This window comes from Buteo buteo, chromosome 12, assembly GCF_964188355.1.
Source record: "Buteo buteo chromosome 12, bButBut1.hap1.1, whole genome shotgun sequence".
Lineage (NCBI taxonomy): Eukaryota > Metazoa > Chordata > Aves > Accipitriformes > Accipitridae > Buteo > Buteo buteo.
The window spans coordinates 22,137,830-22,162,335 of NC_134182.1; the positions used below are offsets into that span (position 1 = coordinate 22,137,830).

Below are 24,506 nucleotides of genomic sequence, written 5' to 3' on the forward strand. Positions count from 1 at the left end.
TTGCTATTGGGACCATAGGGTTGGGCTAACATCTGCTACAGAGGCTACCAGTAAAACTCCCCTCCCCTCTTCTCCCACACCATCCCCAAAGCATCTTTCCCCATCCCAGCCTCAGTGCATGCAGCTCCCCATCCAACTCGCTTTTAGCAGCAAAGCCTTCGATGCCTCTGCAAGCCGGAGGGAGAGCCCACTTGGGCTGGAACCCGTGAGACACAGCCGGGTTCCCAGCAGCAGGGCAGGGCTTGTGCTCACACAAGAGGACCGCACAACCCCCTGCTCCTCCTTTTGCACCGCGCACGCTCCTGCATCCCTGCCGCAGCTCGGATCCTCTCCTCCCAGGTCCCAGCTCCCAACCCACTCCACAAAGAAAAGACTGCAAGAACAATAGCTCCTTTTTTTCCTTTTTACTTTTGTACACAAATATATACAGGGTATTATACACATCTCTACACAGACAGTGCCACTCGGAACACACAGCTCTCCGCAGGCAGAGCCCTGACAGCCACAAAGAGAGTCCTGGGCTACAGCCGTACCTACAGAGACTGGAATATCCCAGCCCGCCTGCTGGACCGGGGGCAAGGGCAGTAGGTGGGTGCAAGAATAGGGAAGCAGGATCAACATTCTCCCCCCCCAGCCTGGGAGGGGACCCGGAGCTCTCAGCTCACATACTCATTTCATTTCTAGCCCATCCCTGGAGGGGACAGGGTGACACTTACCATGCCCCTCCGCACCCGCACGCACTCCAGCCCTGGTTGAGCCCTGGGAGCTGGGGTGGCCTGCCCTCCCCATGCATCAGACCCACATCTCTTCCCCTCCATCCCCCCTTTCCTCTGGGCCTGGGATTCCTATAGAGAGGTGTACAGGAAAGTCAGCTATGTCATCCTCAGAGCAGCCCCCCCCACCTGCTCTGTGTCTCTGGCTCCCCTCCTCTAATAGGGGGTGACGGAGAGAAAAGCCATGGGATGCGATCACCCTACCCCAGAACAGAGCTGGGCAGGGCTGACACTTCACTTGTTCAGGTCTATTAAAGTGCTTGGAGCTCCAGGGCCAGCACAGGTGATTGAAAAGGTAAATGACTGTCCCTTTCCACCTGGCCCCATCAGACCCTGGAGGGCACAGCCCCAGTGAGCCAGAGCAGCACCTGCAGATGATAGGCAAAGAGAGGGTGGTAGTGTCTGCAATGAGCACCAAACAGGATGGTGGCAAGGAGTTGAGGGAAATAAATATAGCTCAGTAGCAGGGAGATTTATTATTTTCCTTTACATTTTACACAAGGGGAGGGGGGAAGCAATTGAGGGCAACTGATCCTGACCAAAGACCTCCTCACAAAAAGCCTTCAAACAAGGTCAGACCTCCCTGTGGATGCCAAGGGCTCCAGTCCACCTCTCCCATCCAACCTATCCCCTCACTACCTCTGGAACACAGCTATTACCAGAGAGGGGGCAAAGGCAGAGGGAGGGGAAGAACAGCCCCCTCTCTCAGGCTGAGTGATGCTGGGGGAGCCTACACCCAGTCAGGGCAGGTGAAGAAAGCCAGCACAGCTCCACGAGGCTTCTGTGCTCCTGAAGATGGTGGGCTTGCTTGGAGAGGGCTTCCAGGGGCTGCTCTCCCAGGGCTCCCTCCCTCCCCGACTGCCTCAGCTGGGGGACGACCCTGTAGCAGCTCAAGGAAGGCAGCCCAAGGGGCCCCATCACAACTGGGCAGCACTGATCCTGCAGGGTGCCAAGGGCCTGCAGTCCAGTACCCTTTCTCCCCTCTCCCTAGCACCCAAGAGACCCCCAGCACAGCCACCCCCATCCCTGGGCCTGACCCTGCTGTGCAGACACAGGGCAGCAGAGGGGGTCAGGTCACAGTACCATATGGGGGTCAAGTTGACTTCTGTTTGAAAGGGGAGTACAATGTGCAAAAAAAAAAAAAAAAAAAAAGCCACTTAAAATGATGCTGCAATCCCCTGCCTGTGCCCCTAGGGGAGGAGGGCACAGGACCTGGGGGAGAGGCTGCCTGCGCCTCCCTCCTGCCCATGAGAAATGCCCTCAGCACCCCTCACGCTGTGAGGGGCTGCCCAGCTCCTGCCAACCCCATGCCCCTTCCCAGGTTGATGCCACCCCTGACCAAAAGGCCAGGCTGTCACCTTTGCCAGGGTGGGGTGGGGGGGAAGTCTCTGTCGCCAGCCCCTGGTGCCTGGCCCAGCTCCTGGCATGTCATGCCAAGTGGATGCTGCAAGGTGTTGAGAAAGGGCAGGCATGGGGAGAAGGTGCAACAAAAGCCACCCCCCTCCCTAGGTGGGGCTTCCAATTCACTGACTAAAGCATTTTGTTTATCACCTTCCTGTGAATCTAATAAATTATTAGAGTTTCTCGCCAGGAGGACAGGGGACAGAGGGGCCTGCTGAGAAGACCCCAAAGGTTCCCCTTGCGCCCTCTTGCTCTCCACAAAGTACCCAGCCTTCCTCCTCCCTGCAGGTCCAGAGCAGCACCACGGGGGTCACAGCCCCCCTCCTCCCCAGCCCCCAGGGTTTTGGGGTCCGGGGACACATTAAAGGTAGCTAGTAAGAGGCATGACTGCTGAGCTGCTGGACGAACAGGGAAATGGAGAGCTTGTGGCAGGGCCCCTGCCCTCACTGAAGGCAGCGGCCCTGGGGGGTGGGCAGGCAAGGGCAATGGCCAGCACCCTTGGGTGCCTCTCCCTAGGTCTCCATGCACACAGCCTGCCCCACTCCTGGGCCTCCTTCCCCTCCCGCCTTCCGAGGTCCCTACTGGTGGATCTCATTCTCTATCAGGCTGTCCTCACATGACTGGAAATCCGTGTCATTCATGCCATCTGCGTTGATGAGCTCCTCGTCCTGCGACCCCTGCTCCTCCGACTCTGTCGCTTCGCCCTCAGGCGAGGAGTCCTGCAGCACTTGGGCGATGTACTTCTGCCAGGGCCAGGCACAGGACAGGCGAGGGGTGGGGAAAGAACAGAAACACACATGAGCCCAGGGGCTTCTCATGGCAGCACAGCACAACATGCAAAGTGCCTTGCAAGAGATTGAGCATGGGGATATGCTGGGAGGGCAAGGAAGGGTCCAGTCTCCATGGGATGTACCAGGAAAGGGGGTAAAAGCGGGGCTGGCTTGGCCCTGCGACAATGGATGTGCCAAACCCCAGCATCCTGGGACAGGCAGCACCCCCAGGGAGCCAGGGCTGGGAAAGCATGGGACTTCTCAGCTCTTTGGACCTCATGTGAACTGGAAGACTGTGCTCCCTTTTTTGCCAGTGGACATGTCCCTCTGAGGCTGTGCCTGCCTCCTTATGGGGAATCTCCTTTTGGAGAGATGCCACTGCCCTTAGGTACATGGAGACTGGGAATAAGCCTGGATTACATGTGCACACCCCAGCCCTGCTCTCCCGAGGAAGCAGAAGGCTCTGCTTTACTGCATCTCTGTATGTACTCCCTGAACAGCCCCAAGCAGACCCCAACTAGAAGAATCTCATGGTAGAAGGAAGCAGCTGGAATGAGCCAGTGAGCCAAGGAGAAGTTAAAAAAACTGACTCTGGGATCTCAGAGAGTTGGGTAGGGGACAGAAGAGTCCACAAAGCACAGTGGTGCCTCAGAGAGGTGAAGAGCGAGGTACTTGGACAGGGAGTTACCTCCTCCTTCCCAAACCTGGGTAAGGAGCACACCAGGGCATGGAACTGGGGAAAGGGACTCACAGCTGATTTGGGAGCTGGCAGACTGGTGGCAGGTCTCCCGTTCTGCCTGTTTTCTATGGTGTCTACCTCCGTGTGGTCAATCTGGAGAGGAAAGGAGAAACTGACAGACTGCTGGGGCAACACATTTGCTGTCCCACCACAGGAGCAGCATACAGGCAGCAGGGACAGCTTTGGGACTGTCCCCTCTGTGAAGCCAGGGTTGAGAGGCTCTGCTGGGGAGCAGTCTGGGGTCCCCCCAGAGCCCCCACTGTTTCGCTGCTGAACTGTGCTCCCAAGAAGAAGGATCCCACACCCCCACCCAGCACTCCACCTCACCTTGTAGTTGTGAGCGCTGAGGTATTTGAAGTGCCCAAAGCAGACGTGACACAGGCAGATCACAATAGTGATCACGAGGACCACAAAGGTGAACATGGAAGTGGGGGCCAGGAAACCTGGGGCAAAGGAAAACCAAAGTGGTGGTGTCAGAGGGACCCTGACCATGCTCCATGGCTGGGGGCTGCCAGGACCACAGCCTGGCCAGGGAAGCAGCTCTGTAGGAAGCCAGGGGCTGGCATCCCAGCCCAGTGCTCACCTGTGCGCATGGTGGAGAAGAAGAGAAGCCAGAAGAGGCAGAGGATGGGGGCTGCCACCACCTGGTTCACAGCCCCCGAATGGATCTTCTTGTCCAGTTTTGCAGGCAAGTAAGCATAATACAGGTTGTATCGGTCCACCAGGTGCTTAAGCAGCATGTACATGAGGCCTGGGAGAAAGGGAGGGATGCCAGCAGAGCAGGGAATCAGCTTCTTCCCCAGTGCCTCTGACTGACAGGGAATATCTGCTCTGTGCCACCCTTCTTGCCTCCCAGCCTCGAGCTCTCCCCAGCCTCTGACACAGGGAGGCAGAGGGGGATCACTTACCAAAAGGGACAATGATGGGGCAGGTGATGCTGTATGTCATGACCACAGTGAAGACGCACATCATCCAGGCATAAGCAGCCCCAAACTGGAACTCATAGGCCTGGTGCTGCCAGAGGGAACACAGACCTGTCAGCATGACCCTGGGAGCTGAGCGGGATGTGCAACACACTCAGCTGTACACACAGCATTGGGCGCCCCATCACAGCACTCCCATCCCCAGGTGGAGGCCACAACCCACCCCCTCAGCCCCACTACATACTCGTTTGACATTCCTCCGCTCAGCAGCCGAGCGGGCCAGGCAGAGACGTATCATGTACATTAGCAAGCCGGGGATGCGCAGCAGGTCCATGGCATTCCCGATGAAGGCAGAGGCAATGACATAGTTGACGAAGAAGGCCCCATTGTCCGGCAGGAACACACACCTGAGGAGGTGCAGCAAAAGCAGGCTGCAGGATGTGCTCCCCCCTTGCAGGGCAGCAGCCAGGAACCCTCAATACCAGTCCAGTACCAACAAGAACCTCCCCCCATTGCAAAGAAGGCCCTTCTGCCCAACTCCACTTACTCAAATCGCACAGCGGCTTCAGCGAGGAATTTTTTGTCAAACAACCAGCGGAAAAACACATCCAAGCTGTGGAGGAGGTGGGCAAGAAGGAGAGTAACAGTCAGAAGTGGCTATAGACTGACATGCATATGCAAACATGTGGAAGCGAAGCTGCTCTAGAAGGACCCAAAGCTCTGACTATAGACTGTTCTGTTCCCTCTTGGGATGTGTCACCAGCAATTATGTAAATCAGACACTGGGAAAAACAGTGCAGCATCAAAACATAAAGCTTCCCACTCTCATGTGTTCTTCTCCCTTTGCCCTGATCCTATCAGTATTTTCCTCTGCCCTCTGTTTGGGCACAACATCCATGCAAGGAACAGGTGGCTGACTCGACAGAAGAAACCGGTTAGGTACAAGGTACTCTCCAACACAGATATTAAAAAAATCCCTTAGGAGAAAAAAACCCCACATTTTTCTCAATTCTGATTTTTTGATATAAAACCACCCAATCCTCTGGCACCTCAGGTACAGGTACAGAGCTCCAGAGGCAACAGCAGGGGGACAGAGTCCTCGGAAGGAAGTGCAATCTGTTTAACAGTATCTGGTCAAAATGCAAACCTTGTGAGAGCATTCACCTGCCTAGGTCACAAGGCTATACACAATAAGGCATTTTTAATCTGGCTGGGAAATGTTATAGTCACCCACCGGGATGGAGGACTATTCTTCTGCTTCTATCAAAGGGTTTGTCCATTCTCAGGAGCTGCTTGACTTCATCACTGAGGGGCTGTATATCCCCCACCCTACAACATGTAAGTAAGTCTCTACCAGGACCCCCCATCCCATTCCCACCCTCCAGTTTTTCCTTCCTCACACTGTTTCCCTACTTGACCACTGTTCAGTGCTGGGAGCCTATGCTGATGGCTGGCAACTGATGCACTGCTGTTTGCCACAGGGCATTTCTATAACCCCTGCAGGAAAACTTGGGGCCTGCATCCAAACAGACGAGTATTGCTGCAGCCTACACAACTATCCCACCCAGCCAAGCAGTGCAACCTACTCAGTTCTGTTGCAAATGGGGAATTCACTAGTTTTGTGCAAAATTTGGAGAGTGCACTTAGTACAGAGGTGGGGAGTGCCTCCTTCACCAGCAGACCTTGAGCAAACTTTTCACATGCATGCATCAACCATGCCAGTTTTTGCTGCATTATTTGTAATACCACAGCACATGTCAATGCATCTGCAGATTGATTCAAATAAGCTCCAAGAAACCCAGACAGGTATGATCTGGCCTGGCCCCATAACCAGAACTAAATGCCACCTTCCCAATGGGATGGTGGCCAGGGCACTTGTGCAGTGGGGAAAGGATGTAGTGTAGATGAACAAACAGGGGTGCATCTCAACCCTCCCCATGCTCCAGGTGTCTGCACCTGCTTTCCCTTCCCACCACCCCTACCTGCTCAGGCCCAATGATGGCAGCAGCAAGACCATGAAGATGAGGAAGGTGTAACACTTGTGCATGGTCGTCCTGTTCTCTCCAGACCTGAGGGCAGAGAGGAGGCTGTTAATCTTTCACTGTCACCCCACCAGCCCCAGGAGCGGTGCCCCTATCGCTTTCTCATTAGAAAGTACTTCCCGGTGTCTAATTTGAATCCCACCCTGTCCACTACTGCTACATGAATATGCCCTTTTTCCCCTCCAGTGTGTCTGAGGTCTCTTCTTGAGTCCCAGTTCCTCCCCCCTTGTCTCACAGGCCCTCCCAGCCCTTGTATCTTTACAGGACTCTGCAATAATCTCTCCTGACCCGCAGTCCTCGGAGCTGGTGACAACCTCCCCACCAGTCTTTGCAACATAGAGCAGAAAATAAAGCTTACACTGCACATCCTGTGGGGAATGTACCTCACAAGCAGCACATTTCTAGTGCTCTGCACTTCAGATACCTTCCCTGTGGCCAGAAGTCATAGCAGCTAAGGCTAGTTTCCCTTGGAAAAGCTATGACTTACACATGAGAACAGGCACGCCACCCCTGCCCGCTCACCTGAGACAAGACTTCCCTCACTACTAGCATTTCTCACAGTGACCAGCCCCAACTCCTCCCAGCTTTCTTCTTCTTGTAGACCTACATCAAGCTCTGCTCAGACAACCATGCTGCACAACAGCTAAGGATTGGCAGAACACCTGTCTACAGCAGACCCCCGGTGTCCAAGAGGTGCAACATAACACCATGCTTAGAGTGGAAGACAGAAGTTCAAGCAGAAGAATCCAGTCAGGAGCTTTACATCAGTGAGAAGTGTCTAGTGGCCAGGCAGCACGCTGGTACAACTAAGAACAGGTGCTGGCTCTCCTTACCTGGTCCAGTGCGCTTCAAAGAAGGCAGAGTAATACACAATGGTGGGCAGCAGAGCAGAGAAGCACCACAGCAGCAGGGTGGGGAAGAATTGGGTGATGATGGGGTTCTGCAACAAGACAGAGAAGAGACTGCATGTTACACAGTGTGGGAGCTCTTGCGCCAGCCACAGGTAGAGCTGTCTTTGCTGACGCCGAGTCCCCAGCACTGCAGCTGCCACTGGACCCTGGCCAGGCTCAGCACCTCCCTCATGGCCAGGCTAACAGGTCCTGGGGAACACTGACAATCTCTCTCCCTATCCCCTCCCTCGCAGGGGCTGTTGTGCCTTGGGGTGGTTCCTATGCTACCCATCCTGCAGCTGTCTCCAAAGGCCTTACATTGAGGTACTCCACAGGCTTAGTGACATTGAACTTGTCCATAGTGGTGATGATGATAGCAGGGGTGGTGAGGAAGAAGAGGAGGATGAAGAGGACCACATTGATCACGAGGCAGCGGATCCACCAGATGAAGCCCCGGATGGAGAGGTGTTCCCTGGGAGGAGGGAAGGAAGGCATCAGGATGGCTGCATGGGGAAGAAGGGCAGATCTAGGCCCTCATATCCACACCACAGCCCAGCCTGTATGAACAGCACTTAGGGCGCCAGCCCAAGGCTTTTGCCTTCCAAGTCAGATCAGACTTCTAGCTCAGCCAGGCTGGGCTTCAGCAAGAACAACTCATTCAGTTACCAGAGGAGCAGATAGGGAGGGAGACAGCGAGGATGCACCCCTTTTCCATGGCAGGGCCCGCTGAGCCCCACAGAGCAGCTCACCAGTAGATGTTCTGTGGGTCAGGGGCATAGCTGACTGTCCAGTTGGAGACGTGGAGGGACTCACTGCAGGAGGAGGCCCTGGGCTCCCCACGGCATGCACAGCCCTGGCACTTACAGGCGTTGAAATCTTTGAGGATTCTGGAAAAGAGAAAGAGGGAGATGTTGATGCAGAGGGCTGGCAGGGACAAGCTGGGAGGGAAGCCTTAGCACTGGCATTCCTCTGATTTTAGGTGAGAGGTGGGACAGGTCACCTTCCTGGGGAGGACAGGACCCTCTGCACTCACATGGCTGTGATGGTCTCATTGTGGAAGGTGACAAAGGCCATCCCCAGCGGCTTTTCATTCACCTTCTCCTTCTCCCGCTTGTAATCATCTTTGAGCTTCTCCTCCAGCTTGGTATAGTACTCGATGGCCTCCACCTGGGCAGAAGGACAGGGGTCAGAGCAGAGACCTGGGGACCCAAGCCCCCATGTGCCCCACCATCTACCACCTCCTCGCAGCCCCTGATGACACAGCAGCACAGGTGGCCACAGGGCTTGGGGTTGATCATGGATGGAGTGTTGTCTTTGCTCTGCAGGTTGGTGAAGTAGATTCGCCCACGCTCAGCTTTCTTCCTGAAACAGGAGAGTAGAAGACAAGGAAGGAAAGAAAAGAGGGTGGCTCAGAAAAGCTCCTGTGGCACCAGACTTGAAGGAGAACCTGTGGTATCAGCCCACCCTGCCTTCTCTCCCAAACCAGGGGTTACCTCTCTGCATCGAGGAACATCAGCCGGGCCACATCATAGCAGGGACGGGCCTCCAGGACGGTACAGTTGGCGTAGGCCTCCCTGCAGATGGGAAGCACCAGCTCATCACACCCAGCATCAAAGGCTGTACCCTCAAGCAAACCCCACGCATCCACGGCTTCTCTCCTGCCCTGGACTGAGCATCATGATGCATAGTAAGAGCTTGCTGGGGGCAGCAGGGGACCCTGCAGGCTCTGTCCCTTATAGAAGCAACACATGGGGCAAACACGACATCCTCCAGGCTCTGGCACAAGGAGCCTCTTTGGACTATCAGTCTGTGGCAGCAAGGCACCTCTCTGATTTCACACCCCCTCTCTGCCTTCATGGGCCACAGGGCTTGGGGTAAGAAAGAGGTGGAAAGGTTCCCAAAGGGTACAAAGCATTTATTCTCTCCTCATGGTGCTTCTAAACGTGGCCCTGACAGTGTGTTCATTGAGGTCCTGATGGAAAAGGAATTTCATTTTTTTGTTAAAAAAACAAAAACAAAAAACCCCAAAACTTTTCTACAAGGACTGTGATCAGGGCAGAAGCAGCAGCACAACATCCCATAGTCACTGCTTGAGCGCCTCCTGCCTGCATCTCATCTCTGAGCTTGACTACATCTCAGGACATGCCCTGTCCACTACTTACTAGGCTGACCCCCCATGGCTCTGCAAGAGATAGCTGGGCATATCCCAAGGCACAAAACCAAGGACACTGCACATTCAGATAAAAATTTGTGCAGAAAAACAGCAGAGATGCCCAAAATAAAAGTGTTCACCGATTTTGAGTAGCTTTCTGCTCTCAATATATTATTGCCATTCCAGGTAACATGAGTACTACCTCAATAAAAACATCCCTGTTACAGAGCAGCCTTTAATTAGGGTCACAGTGAGACTCACTCAAAATGCTTCTTGATCTTCTCTGGCTCAGCATATTTTGAGATCCCATTGATGAAGAGAGTTCGCTTAACCTGGAAGGAAGGAAGAAAAAAAGGGGAGGGCAAATAGGTATGGATAGTGTGGAAGACCGGATTGTAGCACCCCCCCCCACAAAGCCTGAGTCAGCGATGGGAAAGGGCAGCCCCATCACTTCTAGCACCCAAGGCTCCCCCTCTCCTATGCTTTCACTAGCTGTTGGCATCCTGCATCCTTGTGCACTGCAGACTGACAGGTTAGGGACTTATACTGCAGCTGCCTGAACAGAAACAGGGGGTACCCTTAAGACACCAAGAAGGCAAAAGCAGCTGGAGCAACCTGAGGAAGGCACAGGGTCCCCCCCTACACGCCGACCCAGTGCAGGCCTCTCCTTTTTCCCCACAGGCAGTCAGGGCTGCTGCTCTGGAGATCTGCCTTTGGCCAGGCAGAATAAAAGAACAGCCAAAACAAGACAGCCCCAAATTGCTGTGGGAAGTGGGGTGCTCTGCACTCTCTCCAAGGCCACCTGACTGAACAGAAGGGTATGGGAAAATGTGCCTGGGAGAGTGGCCAGATCCTGCTCACCAAGTCATCCTCTTTGTAGCGCATCTTGGAGGTGTGACGGCGCATGCTGTACACTGTCAGCAGCAGGTACAGGAAGGCAAAAGATGTGTGCAGCCACAGCAGGTTATTCCTGTCACAAGAGAGACCACAAAGGCCAATGCAAAGTTGCCACTACAAGTCTGTGTATGGCTAGTTAGGCCCTCAAGGCACTGGGGCCATGAGCAGAGTAACTGGCATGGCACCCACATGCCCTACAGCCAAATTCCAGGAGCTCAGCCTGGAAACTGGAGCAGGGACAGCAGCCTCACAGCAAGAGCAGAAACGCAACCTTCAAGGAGGTGATGCTCTGCAGCAAGTGGTCATTTACAAAATACCCTTAAGGGCCTCAATTATCCATCCCACCACTTCCCACACATACCCAGAATTCAGGTTAGCAATAGTTGTCCTCCCAAAGCTGTAGGCATTGTTTTCTAGGGAGAAAGAGGCAGACACAAGCACATTCAGTCATAATGAGTGGCACAGAGCACCACTGGGGTGGGCTATGGCAGGAATCTCACCTGCAGGACACCCCAAAACCCAAGCTGCCCAGGATGACCCTCTAGATGCACCACGCTTGAAGTGGGACAGCAGTCAGGGTTTGTCTGTGTGAGTCCTGTCCTGCCTTCCACTGCTCCCCAGTGGTCTGGCACATGGTCTTGAAAGCAGCTCCCCCCGCCCAGCCAAAGGCTCCCTGCTCTCACCTAGTAGGTCCCCTGAGAAGTTGACAGGTAGCACGATGCCCACAGAGAGCACACCCACAGCCACCAGCAGCCCGATGATGTGCCTCTGGAAGGACAGGTAGTGCACCGCATCACCCCCGCATTTGTCCCGAATCTCATCATCCCTGCCGGGGAGAGAAAGGCCGTCAGGCAATCTTCTACATTCCCTCAAGTGCTAGAAAAAAGCACAGGGTCATGGCTGCCCTCCTGGTTTGAGCCCACACAGCACCCCTGGTTCTGCCCTCTGGACCCGTGGCCAGGCCCTGGGGCAGGGAGCCCAGCACCCAGCCTTGAACCAGCCTGGGCAGAAACCTCCCCATGCAATGCTTACTGCAGCCCCACTCTCCACACTCCTGCCCTCTGCCCCCCAGGACAGGTAGCTGGATAAATGCAAACCCCACCTCACACCATTCTGGTGGGCCTTGCCTCCCCTGCTGAAATACGGGATGGCTGACACTATCCTGCAGCACTCTGAAGCCAAGAAGTGCTTAGGAGACTACTCCTGAGCATCATCAGGCTGGGGTGTCTTCCTGCATCCTCCAGTCCCCTCTGTGCCATTCCTCAGACAGCAGTGCCCCTATCAAAAGTCCCAGGGAGAGGAGCATCTCTGCAGAGCAGTGGACAGTGTTTTTGAGATGGGACTGAGGCAGGGGAAACCTGGGCTGGGTGCCCTCCTCTGTCAAGAGACTCACTGTGTGACCTTAGTTTTGGCTTTAAGACTCCTCGAGTCCCATCTTTGCTTGTCGTCTCCAGAGGACACACTTTGCTTGTGTCCTTCAGAGAAGGGGCTGCAGCAAGGGCAGCAGCTTCACACAGCTGTAACTGCACTGGGTGACCTAACACCCTGCACTGCCTCTCCTTCTTCCCCACGTGGTTCCCCCATGCAGGTCCTTGGGCACTTACTTTATCCTGAAGATGGCTGTCAGCCAGGAGCAGAAACCCTGTGCAGAAAGAAGACAGGAGGGTCTCACATCACTCCATGTTCCCTTAACCCTGCTTCTATCTTCAAAGGCTAAGGGGACCAGGCTGGTGTCCTTGCATCTCCACAGACTTGGCTTGGGGGGGCACAGACCATGAGCACCCAGACATGCAGAGCTACAGATGGGCCAAGGTGAAGGAGATGACAGTGCTACTCCATGAGGCACAACACAGGCTGGACTCTGCCATGTGGCTGTCCCCTACCAGCTCTCCACAGACTAGAGACACCCAGAAAATTCACCACACAGGTACTTTAGCCATCATCCTGGACAACAGGAGCTCTGTAGGGACTGGGAAGGAAAGCTGGGCCAAGCCAGTGCTCCTCAAAGGACACCTGGGGGAAGAATATTTCCTGGGAGCTTCACCACCTGCCCATCAGACCCTCTTATCCTACTGAACTCTGTCTCCCTTTTAGAGAGGAAAACAGCAGTGGAGATAAGGGTGTGAGGAGGACCTGGCAAGTATTGTTTGTAATGCTGAGACTATAGGCTGGACAGATGTCCATTAAGCCACAGAGATGTACAGACTACTTATTTAAGCACACGTCTAGAAGCCACATAGTTATATCTCCTTTAGCTCTACAATGTGTGGGACCTAAGGCCCAGGGATGGGCAAACAGCATTTCTTCTGAAAAGCCCTTGGTTCAGACAAGCTGTGGGCTCCTGGTCACGCAAAGGCAAGGTATTTGACTCTAGCTGTTACTCACATTGTCCCTCTGGTCGAAGTCCACAGAGCTGGAGACGGAGGTGAGGCGCTCGTAGCGGTCATGGTTGTCAGAGTGCAGGGCAGAGGCTACGCTAAAATGACAAGCAGGAGGCAAGGGAGAAAGTTAGAAGATGTGAGGGAGGCAGCCTTGCTAGGAAACAAGGGCACCCAGAAGATCAGAGGTTAGTTCAGGTCAGCTTGCCCCAGGTCAGACAGAGAGGCAAGATCAGAGAGCAGAGGCAGCAGTACGCAGAGACCCCTCCTCAGACAGCACCCTGTGCCCAGCAGCTCCCGTGGACACTACTTGCTCAGCACCTTCTGAGAGGCACCTGTGTTATGCAGCAGCCCCTGCAAGGAGGGGCTGGCGGCTGCTGCCATGGAGGAGAGGTGAGGTCTGTTTAGCACAGGGTTTAGACAGAGGAGAGGAGGTGGGAACCAGAGGGTGCTGCAGCCCCTCTGGCTCTGGTGCAGCCACGAGGCGGCAGCCCCGGCACTCCGGAGAGGTGCTGGCAGCGGCTCCGTCCTGGAGGGCCTCGCTTGCCTTAGGGAAGAGGAAGGCTGGGAGTCTGGCGGGCTGTATCCCACTACACCAGTCCTCCCCACCCTTAGTGCTTCAGTGCAGGGGAAGCCAGGAGGAGGAGGAACACGGCTGAGTCCCAGCAGCTGTGCTGCCTGGAGCCAGCCTCAGCTGGGCCTCCTGCCTGGAAATCCCTCCAGCAGGAGCAGGGCAAAGAGCTAGAAGTGAACGACCACAGGCTAAAGGACAGGAAAGCAAGAGAGGTGAATACCCCAGGCCACTTTACTCCAGGCACAGGCAGGGACCTAGATGAAGAACCTGCAGCAGAAGCATTCAAGGCAGACAACAGCTCCCACTATGAACGGGGGTGGAGGCCAGCTGGCAAAGGAGACAAGAAAATGGTCCTGAGACCTAAATTAAATAGCACTTGCAAGATAGCAACAGCAGGCTGGGACCTTGGAGGTGCAAGAGGTATGACTGATCTGAAGGCTAGAAGCAAAGGAAAAAAAACAGATGAAAACATGGTCTCCCTGTAACCAGTACAGGCTCAAGGTGGATCAGATGGGCAAGAACCTGGAGAAGAAGCAGCTGAGAGACAAGTGCTAAAGACAAAGTGGATGACACTATGGGAAGGAGAATAAGCAAAGACCCTTATGACCCTGCTAAAGGAAAGAGGATGGGACACATGGCCTCTCTCAGAGCAGAGCAGCACCTGCTGAGTCCCTAGCTGGAAGTAACACAGAGAGGGGAAAAGGAGATTAGCTGAAGGTCATGGGACTACAGCAGTGCAGATTAGACAGTGGTGTGCAGCCTTGCGACTGCACAGCCCAACACCCTGCTCTGCTGGAGGGACAGAGGGAGCTTCAACCAAGCTCTTGGACCTTCAGCCCTTTAAAATCCCAGAGGCCTTGCAGGTGGGCACAGGGAGCAAGGGTGAATTTCTGCTGTCCACAGCCCCAGGGAGAGACCAGCACAATGACATGGTGTGCTTTTGGCTCCTTGGTACTGGAAAAACAGAGGGCAGAGCAAAAGCAGCACTGGAAGAAACAACTGAGAAAAGTGCCATGTTATGAGATGACCAGACTAACTCAGCTCCATTCAGAAGGATGCAGAGATAAGTGATCAGCAGTGCTGAGAAGACAGAGGAGGCCAAACCTTGCCAAAGATGGAAAGCTGGAAAGGGAGCTCCAATGGTACCTGCACCTAGCTGGAGACTTTTTAAAGCAAAGCACTAACAAAGCAAGTAGGTGGAGGCAAGGTTGCCCTAATCTGCAAGAAGATTAAGGTGGGACCCTGCCCACTGCCCCAGGTTTGGTGCTGGTCCTGCCAGGGAAGGAGATGGATGGGGTCTGAGGCACGGCTAGCCTCAGGCCAAGGGAATCGCAGGCTCCAGGAGGGGAGGCCAGGCATGCTGTGGAAAGGGCTTGCTGCAGTGCAAGGCAGGCGGTGGCTGTGTGGGTGGCAAGCCCCACAGGGCTCTGCGATCACTGCCCTTGCACACAGAGGTGCAGGTAGGTTGCCACGACCTCCTGGTGCAGACTGAGTCACCAATTAAGAGTGCTGATCACTACTGCAAGCCCTGGCAAGAGGCAGGACAAGGGCACTTGCTGGTTCTCAGGCAAAGGGACACATCAGAGGAGGATGTCCTCCCACACCAAGAGCGATGCTGCACATTCAAGGGCTTGGAGCACCAGATGGCATACACATGTCTCTAACCCACCACCTGCCACTGCACCCCAGCACAAAGAACAGCTGGGATGGGAAGGTGCCACCAGCCTTGGAGGAGCACAGCCAGGACAAAAGTTTCCTCGCTGAGCTCCACAGGCTTTTGAAAGTTTCTGGCTACCAACACTGTCCCAGCTCAAGCAGTAGGTTTGGGTGCAGGGCAGGGGTGCAGGTGTCAGCAGAGAGCTCCAGCAAGCTCAGATGAAAAATGTGAGCAGGAAAGAACAGCCCCCTGGAGAGAGACAAGCACTCGTGAGGATAACTGAGGCGGCCCCCCCTTAAAACCCTCAGAGCACAACAGATCTGCTACCTCTGCCTTACTACCCCTGCAAGGTGTTAGCAGTGAAAAGTTGCCAGACATGCCTGGAACAGGGCCAGCTACTAGTGAAGCACCCAAGCATAAGTGAGGGGTCCCCTCTGTGCCATGTACTACAGCTACCGCCACCTCTGTTTTCACAACTCTCTCTGCTCTGCTACTTTGGAGGCAAGGAGCAACTACAAAAATAGGAGCATCCCTGCACGCTCCAAAGGCAGTAGCAGTGGCAGGCTCCTGCTTTGCAAGTGATGGAGTATGAGAAGTGAGGCTGCAGTTTGCTGCCCTGGCCTCAGACATGTGTCAGTCTGGCTGGAGCAACCATCACAGGCTCTGCACTGCCAGCTGATCATCTCTACAGTGTGTACTACCCAGCCAGTCAGCAAGGCATAAGGGATGCTCTTTTCTTAGGCATAAAAGCAGCAAGAAAGAGGAAAGACCAGGGAGGGAGAGGTCCATGGCAGTGCTTAATGGGAAACACCAGGCCAAGGTGCCAGAGGATGCTCTCAGCAGCACTGAGGCAGGAAGTTTGCTTCTGCAGGGGGAGAGAGAAAGGACAAAGGTGCTGCCTTGCTGAGCATGCTGCCAGCTGGGGGTAGGTGGCAAGGGACAAGGGCCAACACTTGTCATGATCCCAGCAGCCTCATAGGTAAAGGAAAAAGAGAAGTCTTGCAACTCCCTGTCAGATTCTCTCTGTGCACCTGCCTGCCCTTGCAGCTGTCATGAAAGCAGCCCTCATGGCACCCTGGCATGAGAAGGACCAGGCAAAGGAGGCTCCCCTGCACCTGGGTGACCCAAGCCTGCTGTGGACTCAGGCAACCAGGTTTACTTTCTCCATTATAAGGCAGAAGAGCTGCACACGGGCAGGCAGAGCAGGGTATGTGATGTGGCACCCTCTGCCTCAGGTGGGATTGGGAGCTCCTTGGCACTGCTGCCCTCAGGGAGCATTTAAGGGCTACTAGGGGAAAACAAGGATGCATCCAGCTGTGGTAGTGGCTGACACAAAGTGGAGGGAAAGAGAAGATCACATATCCACTGAGAGGCACAAGTCCAAGCCCAGACTCCCAGCCACTTAGATTAGTTAAGAAGCAAGACAGAAAACTGTAAGAGAAAAGGAGAAAGAGAGAGAGTGCAAGCAAGAAAGAGAAAAGAAAACAAGACCCTGAAAAAACGACATACTATTCCCGCTCCTCTCGCTCCGTCTGCCAGCGTCGGCGCCTGGGGGCACAGAAACACAAAAGGAGAGGTTACAACCATGGGAGCAGGTGCTGGGTCTCCTCTGTCTCAGAGAGCTATGCACCCAACAGGGCTCCACACTGTCCTGAGGAAGAAAAACCTGCCAATGGTCAGGCTGGAGAATATCTTCCTTCCAGAGCCCAGTGCTGTCCCAAGCCACAACACCCCAGAGCCCCTGCTGGCCCAGGGGCAGAGTGCTTTGTTGCCAGCTAAAGGGAAGCCGACTTTACGAGGAAGGTGGCCTGGCTCCACACCATGGGTGTCCCAGGGAGCTCCTGAGGGATGGGGTCAGGCAGGACAGCCTGCCGGGGCTGGCCCAGCTGCCACCTGACCTCCCTTTCCATGCCTCTCCTCCCCACCCAGGCAGCCAACACACTTGCATCCCACCCCATGGATGGGCCAACCAGCAGGTGCTCCTCCCTGGGATCCTGGTCCTGGTGATCTGCAGCCATGCTGTCCCTCTCCCCATGCTTACCGGCTCTCCCCCACCAAAAAGTTGACACCCCTCTGCCTTTCTGCCTAACAGCCACTGCTCCCACTCCCTCATACCCAGGGTGCTCAAGCATCCCCTCTAAGAAGGGCCAGCCCTCTCTCCCCACTGAAGGCCAGAGCTGTGCAGCCCCTGTGGCTACCAGCCCACGCTTAGGTCCAGATAGCTTAACCCTGAGGAGCTGCTGCCCTCTCCCTAGTGAGGTGTCATGGCTATTCCCTTCTCCTCACTTTCCCCCAATGCCCCTGCATTGCTCATTTCCCCAGCCAGGCCAAGAAAGGAGGAGCAGAGGAGCCACAGGGACACAGCTGCTTATCTAACGCTATCCAGGACCGCTTATCTAAACCAGAAGATTTCCTGTTTCAGTGCTGGAAGTAAACAACTCTTACTCTTTCCACTGTCATGCACAGAGTGCTCAGGAGAAGCTTACTTGAATCTGTATCACCAAAAGAGCCAGAGAGGCTGGAGTTCAGTCCCATCCAAGCCTTTGGGCACAATAAGCTTGTGGAGCTGATCAAGGAGAAGAACCACCTACCACAGTCAGCCTTCAGAAGCCACACTTTGCCTCCAGCACACAACAAAGCACCAAGGGCACAGCAAACCACCCCTGGATAGAGGCAGACTACCTGCACAACCCCTCTAGCTTAATCAAGCAGAGTTCCTTGTTTGGCACTGGAAGAAAATAATCTTTGTCCTACCTTCTGCTGACAGCAAAAATGAGAATAGCATCACAGTGCTATGGAGCTGCCATTCCCAGTGGGCCCCGGCTTTGCCAACAGACACTGTAGCCCACAAAAGCATTGGGCAGGAAAGATCCATACCCAGACCGACTCATCAGTACTTGGGATGTGAGCTAAACTCATGTTAGCACAGCAGTCCTGCACCTGGAAACACAGCCTACCACTTTTAAGTGCTCTTAACAAGAACTGCATCCAGTAGAGCCACAAAGACACCTTCAGAACTTAACAAAGCCTTCACTGTGGCAGCCCTCACCCTTGCTGTGACCTCTTTTCCTCTCTTGACCCTCCATCTGCTGTTCCTCTGTAAGGACCCCTGCACACTTCTGTCACTATAGGGACCAAAAGTGATATGGAGCCAGCGGGGACCACCCCCTGTGTTGGGAGAAGGATGCTGTAACAAAAAAGCTGGTAAGTGGGGATTTTTCCTGTGCCTGGAGCTCAGGGGATACAACTGGCATGCTTGCATCTCCTCCCCAGCTGCCTCTGGCACACAGAAGTGGGTTTATCCCTTCTGCCCCGCAGCAAAGAAGGATACCACTCATGTCTTGTTTTCCTGTCCCTCTCCTACTCTTACCTGTCAGCATCAGTCACCAGGGCCAGGCGTCCGTAGTCCCAAGCAACTTTACGCAAAATTGAAAAGACAAACAACAGTGCCTGGAAGAGAGCAAAGGAGCAGCTGTGAGATGAGGCATTGTCCAGCTCTGTTCTTGCCCTCTGCATGCAGAGCCACAGGAAGAGGGAGGGTAGGAGGGGACGGGACTGCTCAGCTAATGGCACACTGAGGCCATGGGACAGCACAAGTTCTCCAGGGCTGTTAAAATCAGACTATCTGGATGGCTGTGGGAGGCAGAGGTCCAGGATGCCACACACAGTAACTAAGTTAACTACAAGATCAAAAGGCCCTCAGGTCCCAAGGAGGTGAGATTACAGCTACAGCATCTGTGGTCCTGCAGTTCCTAAGGAGGAATAAGCAATGCCTTTGGGTGGGTAAAGCTGCAGGGACTTGGCACCGTAAGTGGGAGTTTTGGGATGCAGAACGGACCTAACCTGACCCATGTCCTTAGGAGAATTTGCAACACCCTTCCACGGGCTCAGTGCAGTGATATTGGAATTAAGTCAATAGTGGCTAAGGGACACGATCAGGACCATAAAGTCAGCCAGCAGCAAAGTCTGGGATGGCATTTAACTCCAACTCTAAGCCCTTAACTCCAACCACCCAACCACAGCCCCCCCTTCATGGCTAATTAGGGGAGAAGGTGCTGAACCAACAGTAGGTAGACTTACGAGAAAGCACATAAAGTCGAGGGCTAGGACAGTGGGCACCCCACCAAAGGGCAGCCCCTGCAGCACAGTGCTGCGAATGCGGGCACTGTAGCAGTAGTCCTTGGTGCTGTTGTTGCATGTGGAGGCTTTGCAGGAGGCCCCTGCTGAGCCCAGGGTGGCAATCACGTAGGGAAGCATCTCTACAGCTTCATCGTCTTCCCTGGGGAAAGGAGAGAAAGGCCTGGTTAGACACACACCAGCTGGATGACAGTGTAGCCCTGTTGAAGTTAGGGGTCAACCTTGCCTGCTGGTTCAGGCTCCTCTATGCTACAGGATTTCCCTGGGAACCAGTGTCCAGGGACAAGGTCATCTGGAGAAGCCTGCTAAGTTTGAGGGGTGCTGGAAGAGTCTGGGTGCTTCAGCAGCTGTGGTCCCACCACACACAGTCCCAGAGCTCCCTTCCTTGTTCCCCCACTCTCATGCCACTTAGGTGCACCTCCTTCTCAAGGACTACTCCTCTTCCTGAGGACGCAGTGTCTCAGCCCCTTCCCCTCAGCAGAGAGAATGTTTAGGCACAGGAAAAAATGAAACAGTGGGGTGGTGGAGGCATGAAGTCACGTCTGGATGATGGAAGCAAACTGCTATGGGACAGTTACTGCATCATGATCTCACAGTTTCCTTTACCTGGCTGCATGCCATTAGCTTTATTAGGCTGAATCACCACCCTTGGCTCACTGCAGGCCTCAGCCCCCAGGGCACCCATCAGGGGCCAGTTACACCCCCTGCTTGTTTTCCTTCCTTCCTCTGACTTGGATGCATTTAGATGCAATCACACAGAGGGCAGAGAAGAGGCTTAAGCTCTACTATTTAGCTGGTCAAATATTTTATTTCAGTGCCCTCCACAAACTGCTACAAGACCCACAGCTGGGCTTGGGTCAGCATCACTAGACATGGGGAGATCTTCCTCTTGTGCAGAGCAGCTCCATGGGAAACAGAGAAGATTAAGCTAGCAATGGATAAATGCAAATTGAACATCACCAGGATGGTCTAGAAATGACAAATTGGCAGCAGAAACACAACCACGTTGTGGAACAGGGAAGAGAAAACCCCATCAGCTGCAGAAGGAAGCAGTGATAACAGACGGGAAGATCTACCCAGGCTGCTGATCCCTGAACCACTCCTTTTACACAGCACCCACCAACCACCCCAAATCCTTCACTACCATGCACCATGCAGAAAGGCTGGCTAGCACAGCATCACTTCTGGGCAATGCTCAGGGGCTGCTTACCCAAGCCCAGAAATGCCATCCTGGTGGCCTGGGTAAAAGAACTGTCACTTACCCAGAGCATGAGAAAGCCACCACCACTTCCCTGCATTGGTTTCAGCCGCTTGTCCCAGAGATGTCCCTTGCCACCAGCCCTGCCCTTCTAGCTCCACATTGGATGGTGACATTAGCAGAGAGGGCTCAGGGCTCTTCCCACCAGCTCATGGGTATATCCTGGCAATCTCCCGCCTGGCTGCAGAGATTTATCAGCATCACAGCACACTGCTGGCTGGATAATGACCACCAAACTGTTCGCTGCGGTGTCCTATAGAGCTCAGCTTCAAAGTGCTCCCTCCCAGCTCAGCTGGTACGGATGCACAGCTGCAAACCAGCTGAAGCACCAATGACAAAGGGCACCGCAACAAGCAAAAGCCCAGCTGGGTAGAGGCATTGAGGGGGGTCAGCCAAATTGGAAAAACCACCAAGCAGCTTATTAAGAGATATTCACAGGTACAGAGCTCGAGCAGGGCCGCCAGGAGCAGAAAAGGGGAGTAGAAAAGCAGGAGAAGAAAGCCAAGCCGTGAGATTACAGTTGGGAACCAACTGGGGAGCCAGGCAGGATAATTCACTCTGGCTGAATTAACAGGAGACTGGGAAGCTCCAGGAGAGGGATGGGAAGAAACGATAGGATGAGACTCACCAATTAAAGTCACACGCTTTGGAGTGTGAATGGTTATACCCCTCTGTTTTCAATTCCAAAGTGCCAGACTAGATGGACTCATTGCAAAGAGAAATACCTCTCATTCCTCATTTTGGGAATCTTGTAAATGGTATCTTGCAGCAACCAGTTCCAGATGTTGAGTAAAAGACTGTGATCCCACTGCAACTCCACAGCGTTCGGTTCTCCTTACATAGTGGCAAAGAATAAAAGCCTTTGCTTTTTCTAGACCTGCTAAGCTCACTACTATTAAGTGCCCCCTCCTTCCCATGACACAAGGTGTCTTCCAGCTCTAACCACTCTCACCGCACATCCCCAGTATATCCTCTTTTGACCCTATGGAAAGGTGACCAGAACAGCATACCATATCCTGGGTAGGGAAATGACCTTGACTGCCAGAACAGCATCCTGACGCTCTCAGTATCTCTTTTTGTTACTCCTTGTGTGGCTGAGCATGATTTACTTGTCCGATGGCATCTTTGCGTATTGAGGAAAAGTATCTCAGTAGCTGGCCCACAATGCTGCTGCCCGGAGTAGTCACAGTAATTTAGAAGCCAGCCATGTCCCAGAACAAATCATTCCTTCCAATACACCCAGCTGCATGCTTCTCAATACCCACTTTCTCATTGCCTCACACCACTTCATGCAGTGTCGCTCTGGAGTCATTTCATCTTGACAAATCTGAATGACTCCAGGGTATCTGCAGATTTTGGGTAACTTGCTGCATATTATCTTCTCTGGGTCATTAATAGTGAAGGACCTCATCCCTCTGCTTGTGTCACTCTGAAATTGCTCATTCGCTCCTACGCTTTGTTTCTGGACCCTCAGCAATTTTCTGATCCAGGATTCTACATCTCCTCCACTGGACAGTTTTCTTAACAGTCTTTTGTGAGGAATTTCAGAGGTTTTCTGAACATCCAAGCAAGTTACACAAGCTGACCAAATATTATATATTATTTTACCAAAGTACTGAAAGACTTGCAACAGATAAGGGAAGTATGCTTTTTCCTCTGCAGAGACCAAACCATTTACCTCATTCCCGCATGTTTTATAGCTCCATTTTCTGGTCGTCTTTCTAACAGAAATGAGGCTCATATGCTCACATTGCCCACAGCCCTATCATAATCATTATTTATACAAACCATTACGTGTCCAAGACAAACTTCACAAGCCTATGGGTAATTTAAGCCACATTTCACAGAGACAGGTCCCAGAGATGTATTTTTTTTCTGAAGCCTAGAAAATGGACTGGAAGGGACTGGAGATAAACCTTCCTAGCCTCTCCAGTAACCCAATCAGAACACCCAATAATGGAAAAGCTGTGGCATATGCCCAAGGCTTACACTGCCTCTTCATCAGCCCAGCAAGGCAGCACAGTGGCAGTCAGCACCATCCTTAGGTATGCAATGTTCCACCTGGCAAGCACAAGAAGGGGCTCCCCATGGAGACAGAGGTGCTTCAGGTGTGTGGGAAGGCTCAGAATGCTAGCAAGGATGTCTGGAGCACTTCTGCCCTTCCAGCCCCCCCAGCTGCAGGCACACGCAGCAGCAACCTACCACATCACTTCAGGTCAGACCCACCAAGGTGACCAGCTTCTTCTGGGGTTACAACATGAATTAGGTAAATAAGATAAAGCTTGGTGGCCATCTCTGCAGGCTCAATCGCTAGTGCCTACCTAGTATCCTTCATCCAAAGACCCTTCCCAGGAGCTGATCAGCTGAGCAGGAGGCTGGCTGGTCTTGCCAGGCACAACGCAACTCATGGGCCTGGCAATACCTCTGTCCTCATGCTTGGTTCGCGCCTTGGTCTCAGACAGCTGCCCCAGGGGACCCTCTGTCCCCACCCTCAACCAGGCAGGGCACGCTGCAACATGTCCTGTGCTTCAAGGTGCAGAGTTGGTCCTGGAAGCAGCTGACATTGGGTGCAGTGTTTTAAGCAAAGCACAGGTGGGCAGGAAAGGCGGCGCTCACAGCAAGCACAGTCTTGTGGTGCAGCAGCATACTTCCCAATTACAAAAGGAAATCCCCTCCAGCAGCATGGGAGGGAGAAGGGGACTTGTCCAGCAATGATTGCACCCCTCCCCAAATACACACCTGATGCCCTGCCCCCACCCAAGGCAGGTATGGTTTGGCAAAGCTTTCTGTTCAGATCCCACTGCCTGCCTCTGGGGAAGGACCCTGTGTGCCTCCTTACACCTATGTTGCCACTGCAGGTAAGAGAGCCCCTGTGACCACACAGGCTGTGCCGTGCCAGGACGTGGTTAAAGGTGCCTTTCCTGGTCCCTCTGTCCCCTCGAGGGCTGTAGGACAGGGAGAGCTTGGCTCCATCTGGGCTGAGATGCTAACATCAGCATGAGCTCCTGCACATCAGTAGAGCCAAGGCACAGGGAGTTGGTGGGAAGCTGTTGCGAGGGCTGGGAACCAGCCTGAGGTGCCCAAGCCCTTTCCTGACTGTGAGCACGGCTCCCCACCACAGCACACAGCAGGGCCAAAGAGGCAGTAAGAGCAAGACATCAAATCTGGTCCCATGCAAGCCCTGGAGCCTTCCCCTCCTGCACTCTGCACATTTATTGCTGACTTCCTCAAAACAGCAAGGACAGCACAGAAAGACTTGCCAAAAGGCATTTTCAGCTCTTATTCAGCAATACCGGAATCCAACACCTTTTCTATGAGCAGTGGGAAGGGGGGAGGGAGGAACAGCAGTCCCCCTGCTTCCCCTATCCCCAGAGAAGCCTGCTCCCTGCTCTGCACCACAGCCTCTACATCCCCAGCAGGACCAGCGTGTCCACACTGCCCCATGTTTCTACCCCCATGTGTCAGGAGCAGAGGCATCCCACTTGCTAGCTGAAGTCCATAAAGCACATCCCACCAGGTGCTGCAGTGCACCCTCCAGCCCAGCTCCAGCCTGCTAAGCCCTGTGCACACAGTCCTGGGAATTGCTGCTCTCAAGGGCTTGGCAGGCGCTCTCCTCCTCCTCGCCTTTGTCCTTGGCCTGCAGGTCAGCACAAGCTTGCTGGGTTTTCCTCTTGGATGAGCACCCAGGTAGGAGCCAAGCAAGCCTCCAAGATCCTGTCTGTCCATTGCAAAGGGAAAGAAGGGAAGAAGGTGGCATGAGGCTGGGAAGGCCACGATGACATGCCTTGGCCCTTCCACAGCTGTGTCTCAGCCTGCAGAGTGCATGCATCAGGATGCTCATGGAGTCATCCCACAGTCCGGGCAGGGGGTAACACCTGGCAGAGGCCTGAGGGGCTCTTGCAGGGCAGGGGACCA

The 24,506-nt window shown here is 54.0% G+C and overlaps 1 protein-coding gene across 3 annotated transcripts in view; it reads right to left on the reverse strand.

The window, feature by feature from the left end:
* Positions 1–389: 389 nt before the first annotated feature.
* Positions 390–24,506, reverse strand: part of TMEM63B (transmembrane protein 63B) — a 48,362-nt gene continuing 24,245 nt past the window's right edge. For 2 of the 3 annotated variants that reach the window (XM_075042982.1, XM_075042983.1), the window contains exons 2-24: positions 19,277–19,475; positions 18,567–18,646; positions 16,706–16,744; positions 12,973–13,063; positions 12,192–12,229; positions 11,271–11,413; positions 10,949–11,000; positions 10,552–10,660; positions 9,952–10,022; positions 9,032–9,112; positions 8,777–8,900; positions 8,572–8,705; positions 8,288–8,425; positions 7,857–8,010; positions 7,482–7,588; positions 6,589–6,675; positions 5,154–5,219; positions 4,851–5,013; positions 4,592–4,697; positions 4,267–4,434; positions 4,011–4,126; positions 3,696–3,776; positions 390–2,917 (exon numbers count right to left, since the gene is read on the reverse strand). In XM_075042982.1, coding sequence (XP_074899083.1) covers positions 2,753–2,917; positions 3,696–3,776; positions 4,011–4,126; positions 4,267–4,434; positions 4,592–4,697; positions 4,851–5,013; positions 5,154–5,219; positions 6,589–6,675; positions 7,482–7,588; positions 7,857–8,010; positions 8,288–8,425; positions 8,572–8,705; positions 8,777–8,900; positions 9,032–9,112; positions 9,952–10,022; positions 10,552–10,660; positions 10,949–11,000; positions 11,271–11,413; positions 12,192–12,229; positions 12,973–13,063; positions 16,706–16,744; positions 18,567–18,646; positions 19,277–19,453 — 2,490 coding nt within the window. In that variant the 5' untranslated portion in view covers positions 19,454–19,475 and the 3' untranslated portion in view covers positions 390–2,752. The remainder of the gene's footprint in view (positions 2,918–3,695; positions 3,777–4,010; positions 4,127–4,266; positions 4,435–4,591; positions 4,698–4,850; positions 5,014–5,153; positions 5,220–6,588; positions 6,676–7,481; positions 7,589–7,856; positions 8,011–8,287; positions 8,426–8,571; positions 8,706–8,776; positions 8,901–9,031; positions 9,113–9,951; positions 10,023–10,551; positions 10,661–10,948; positions 11,001–11,270; positions 11,414–12,191; positions 12,230–12,972; positions 13,064–16,705; positions 16,745–18,566; positions 18,647–19,276; positions 19,476–24,506) is intronic. The other variant, XM_075042984.1, reaches the window with a different exon arrangement.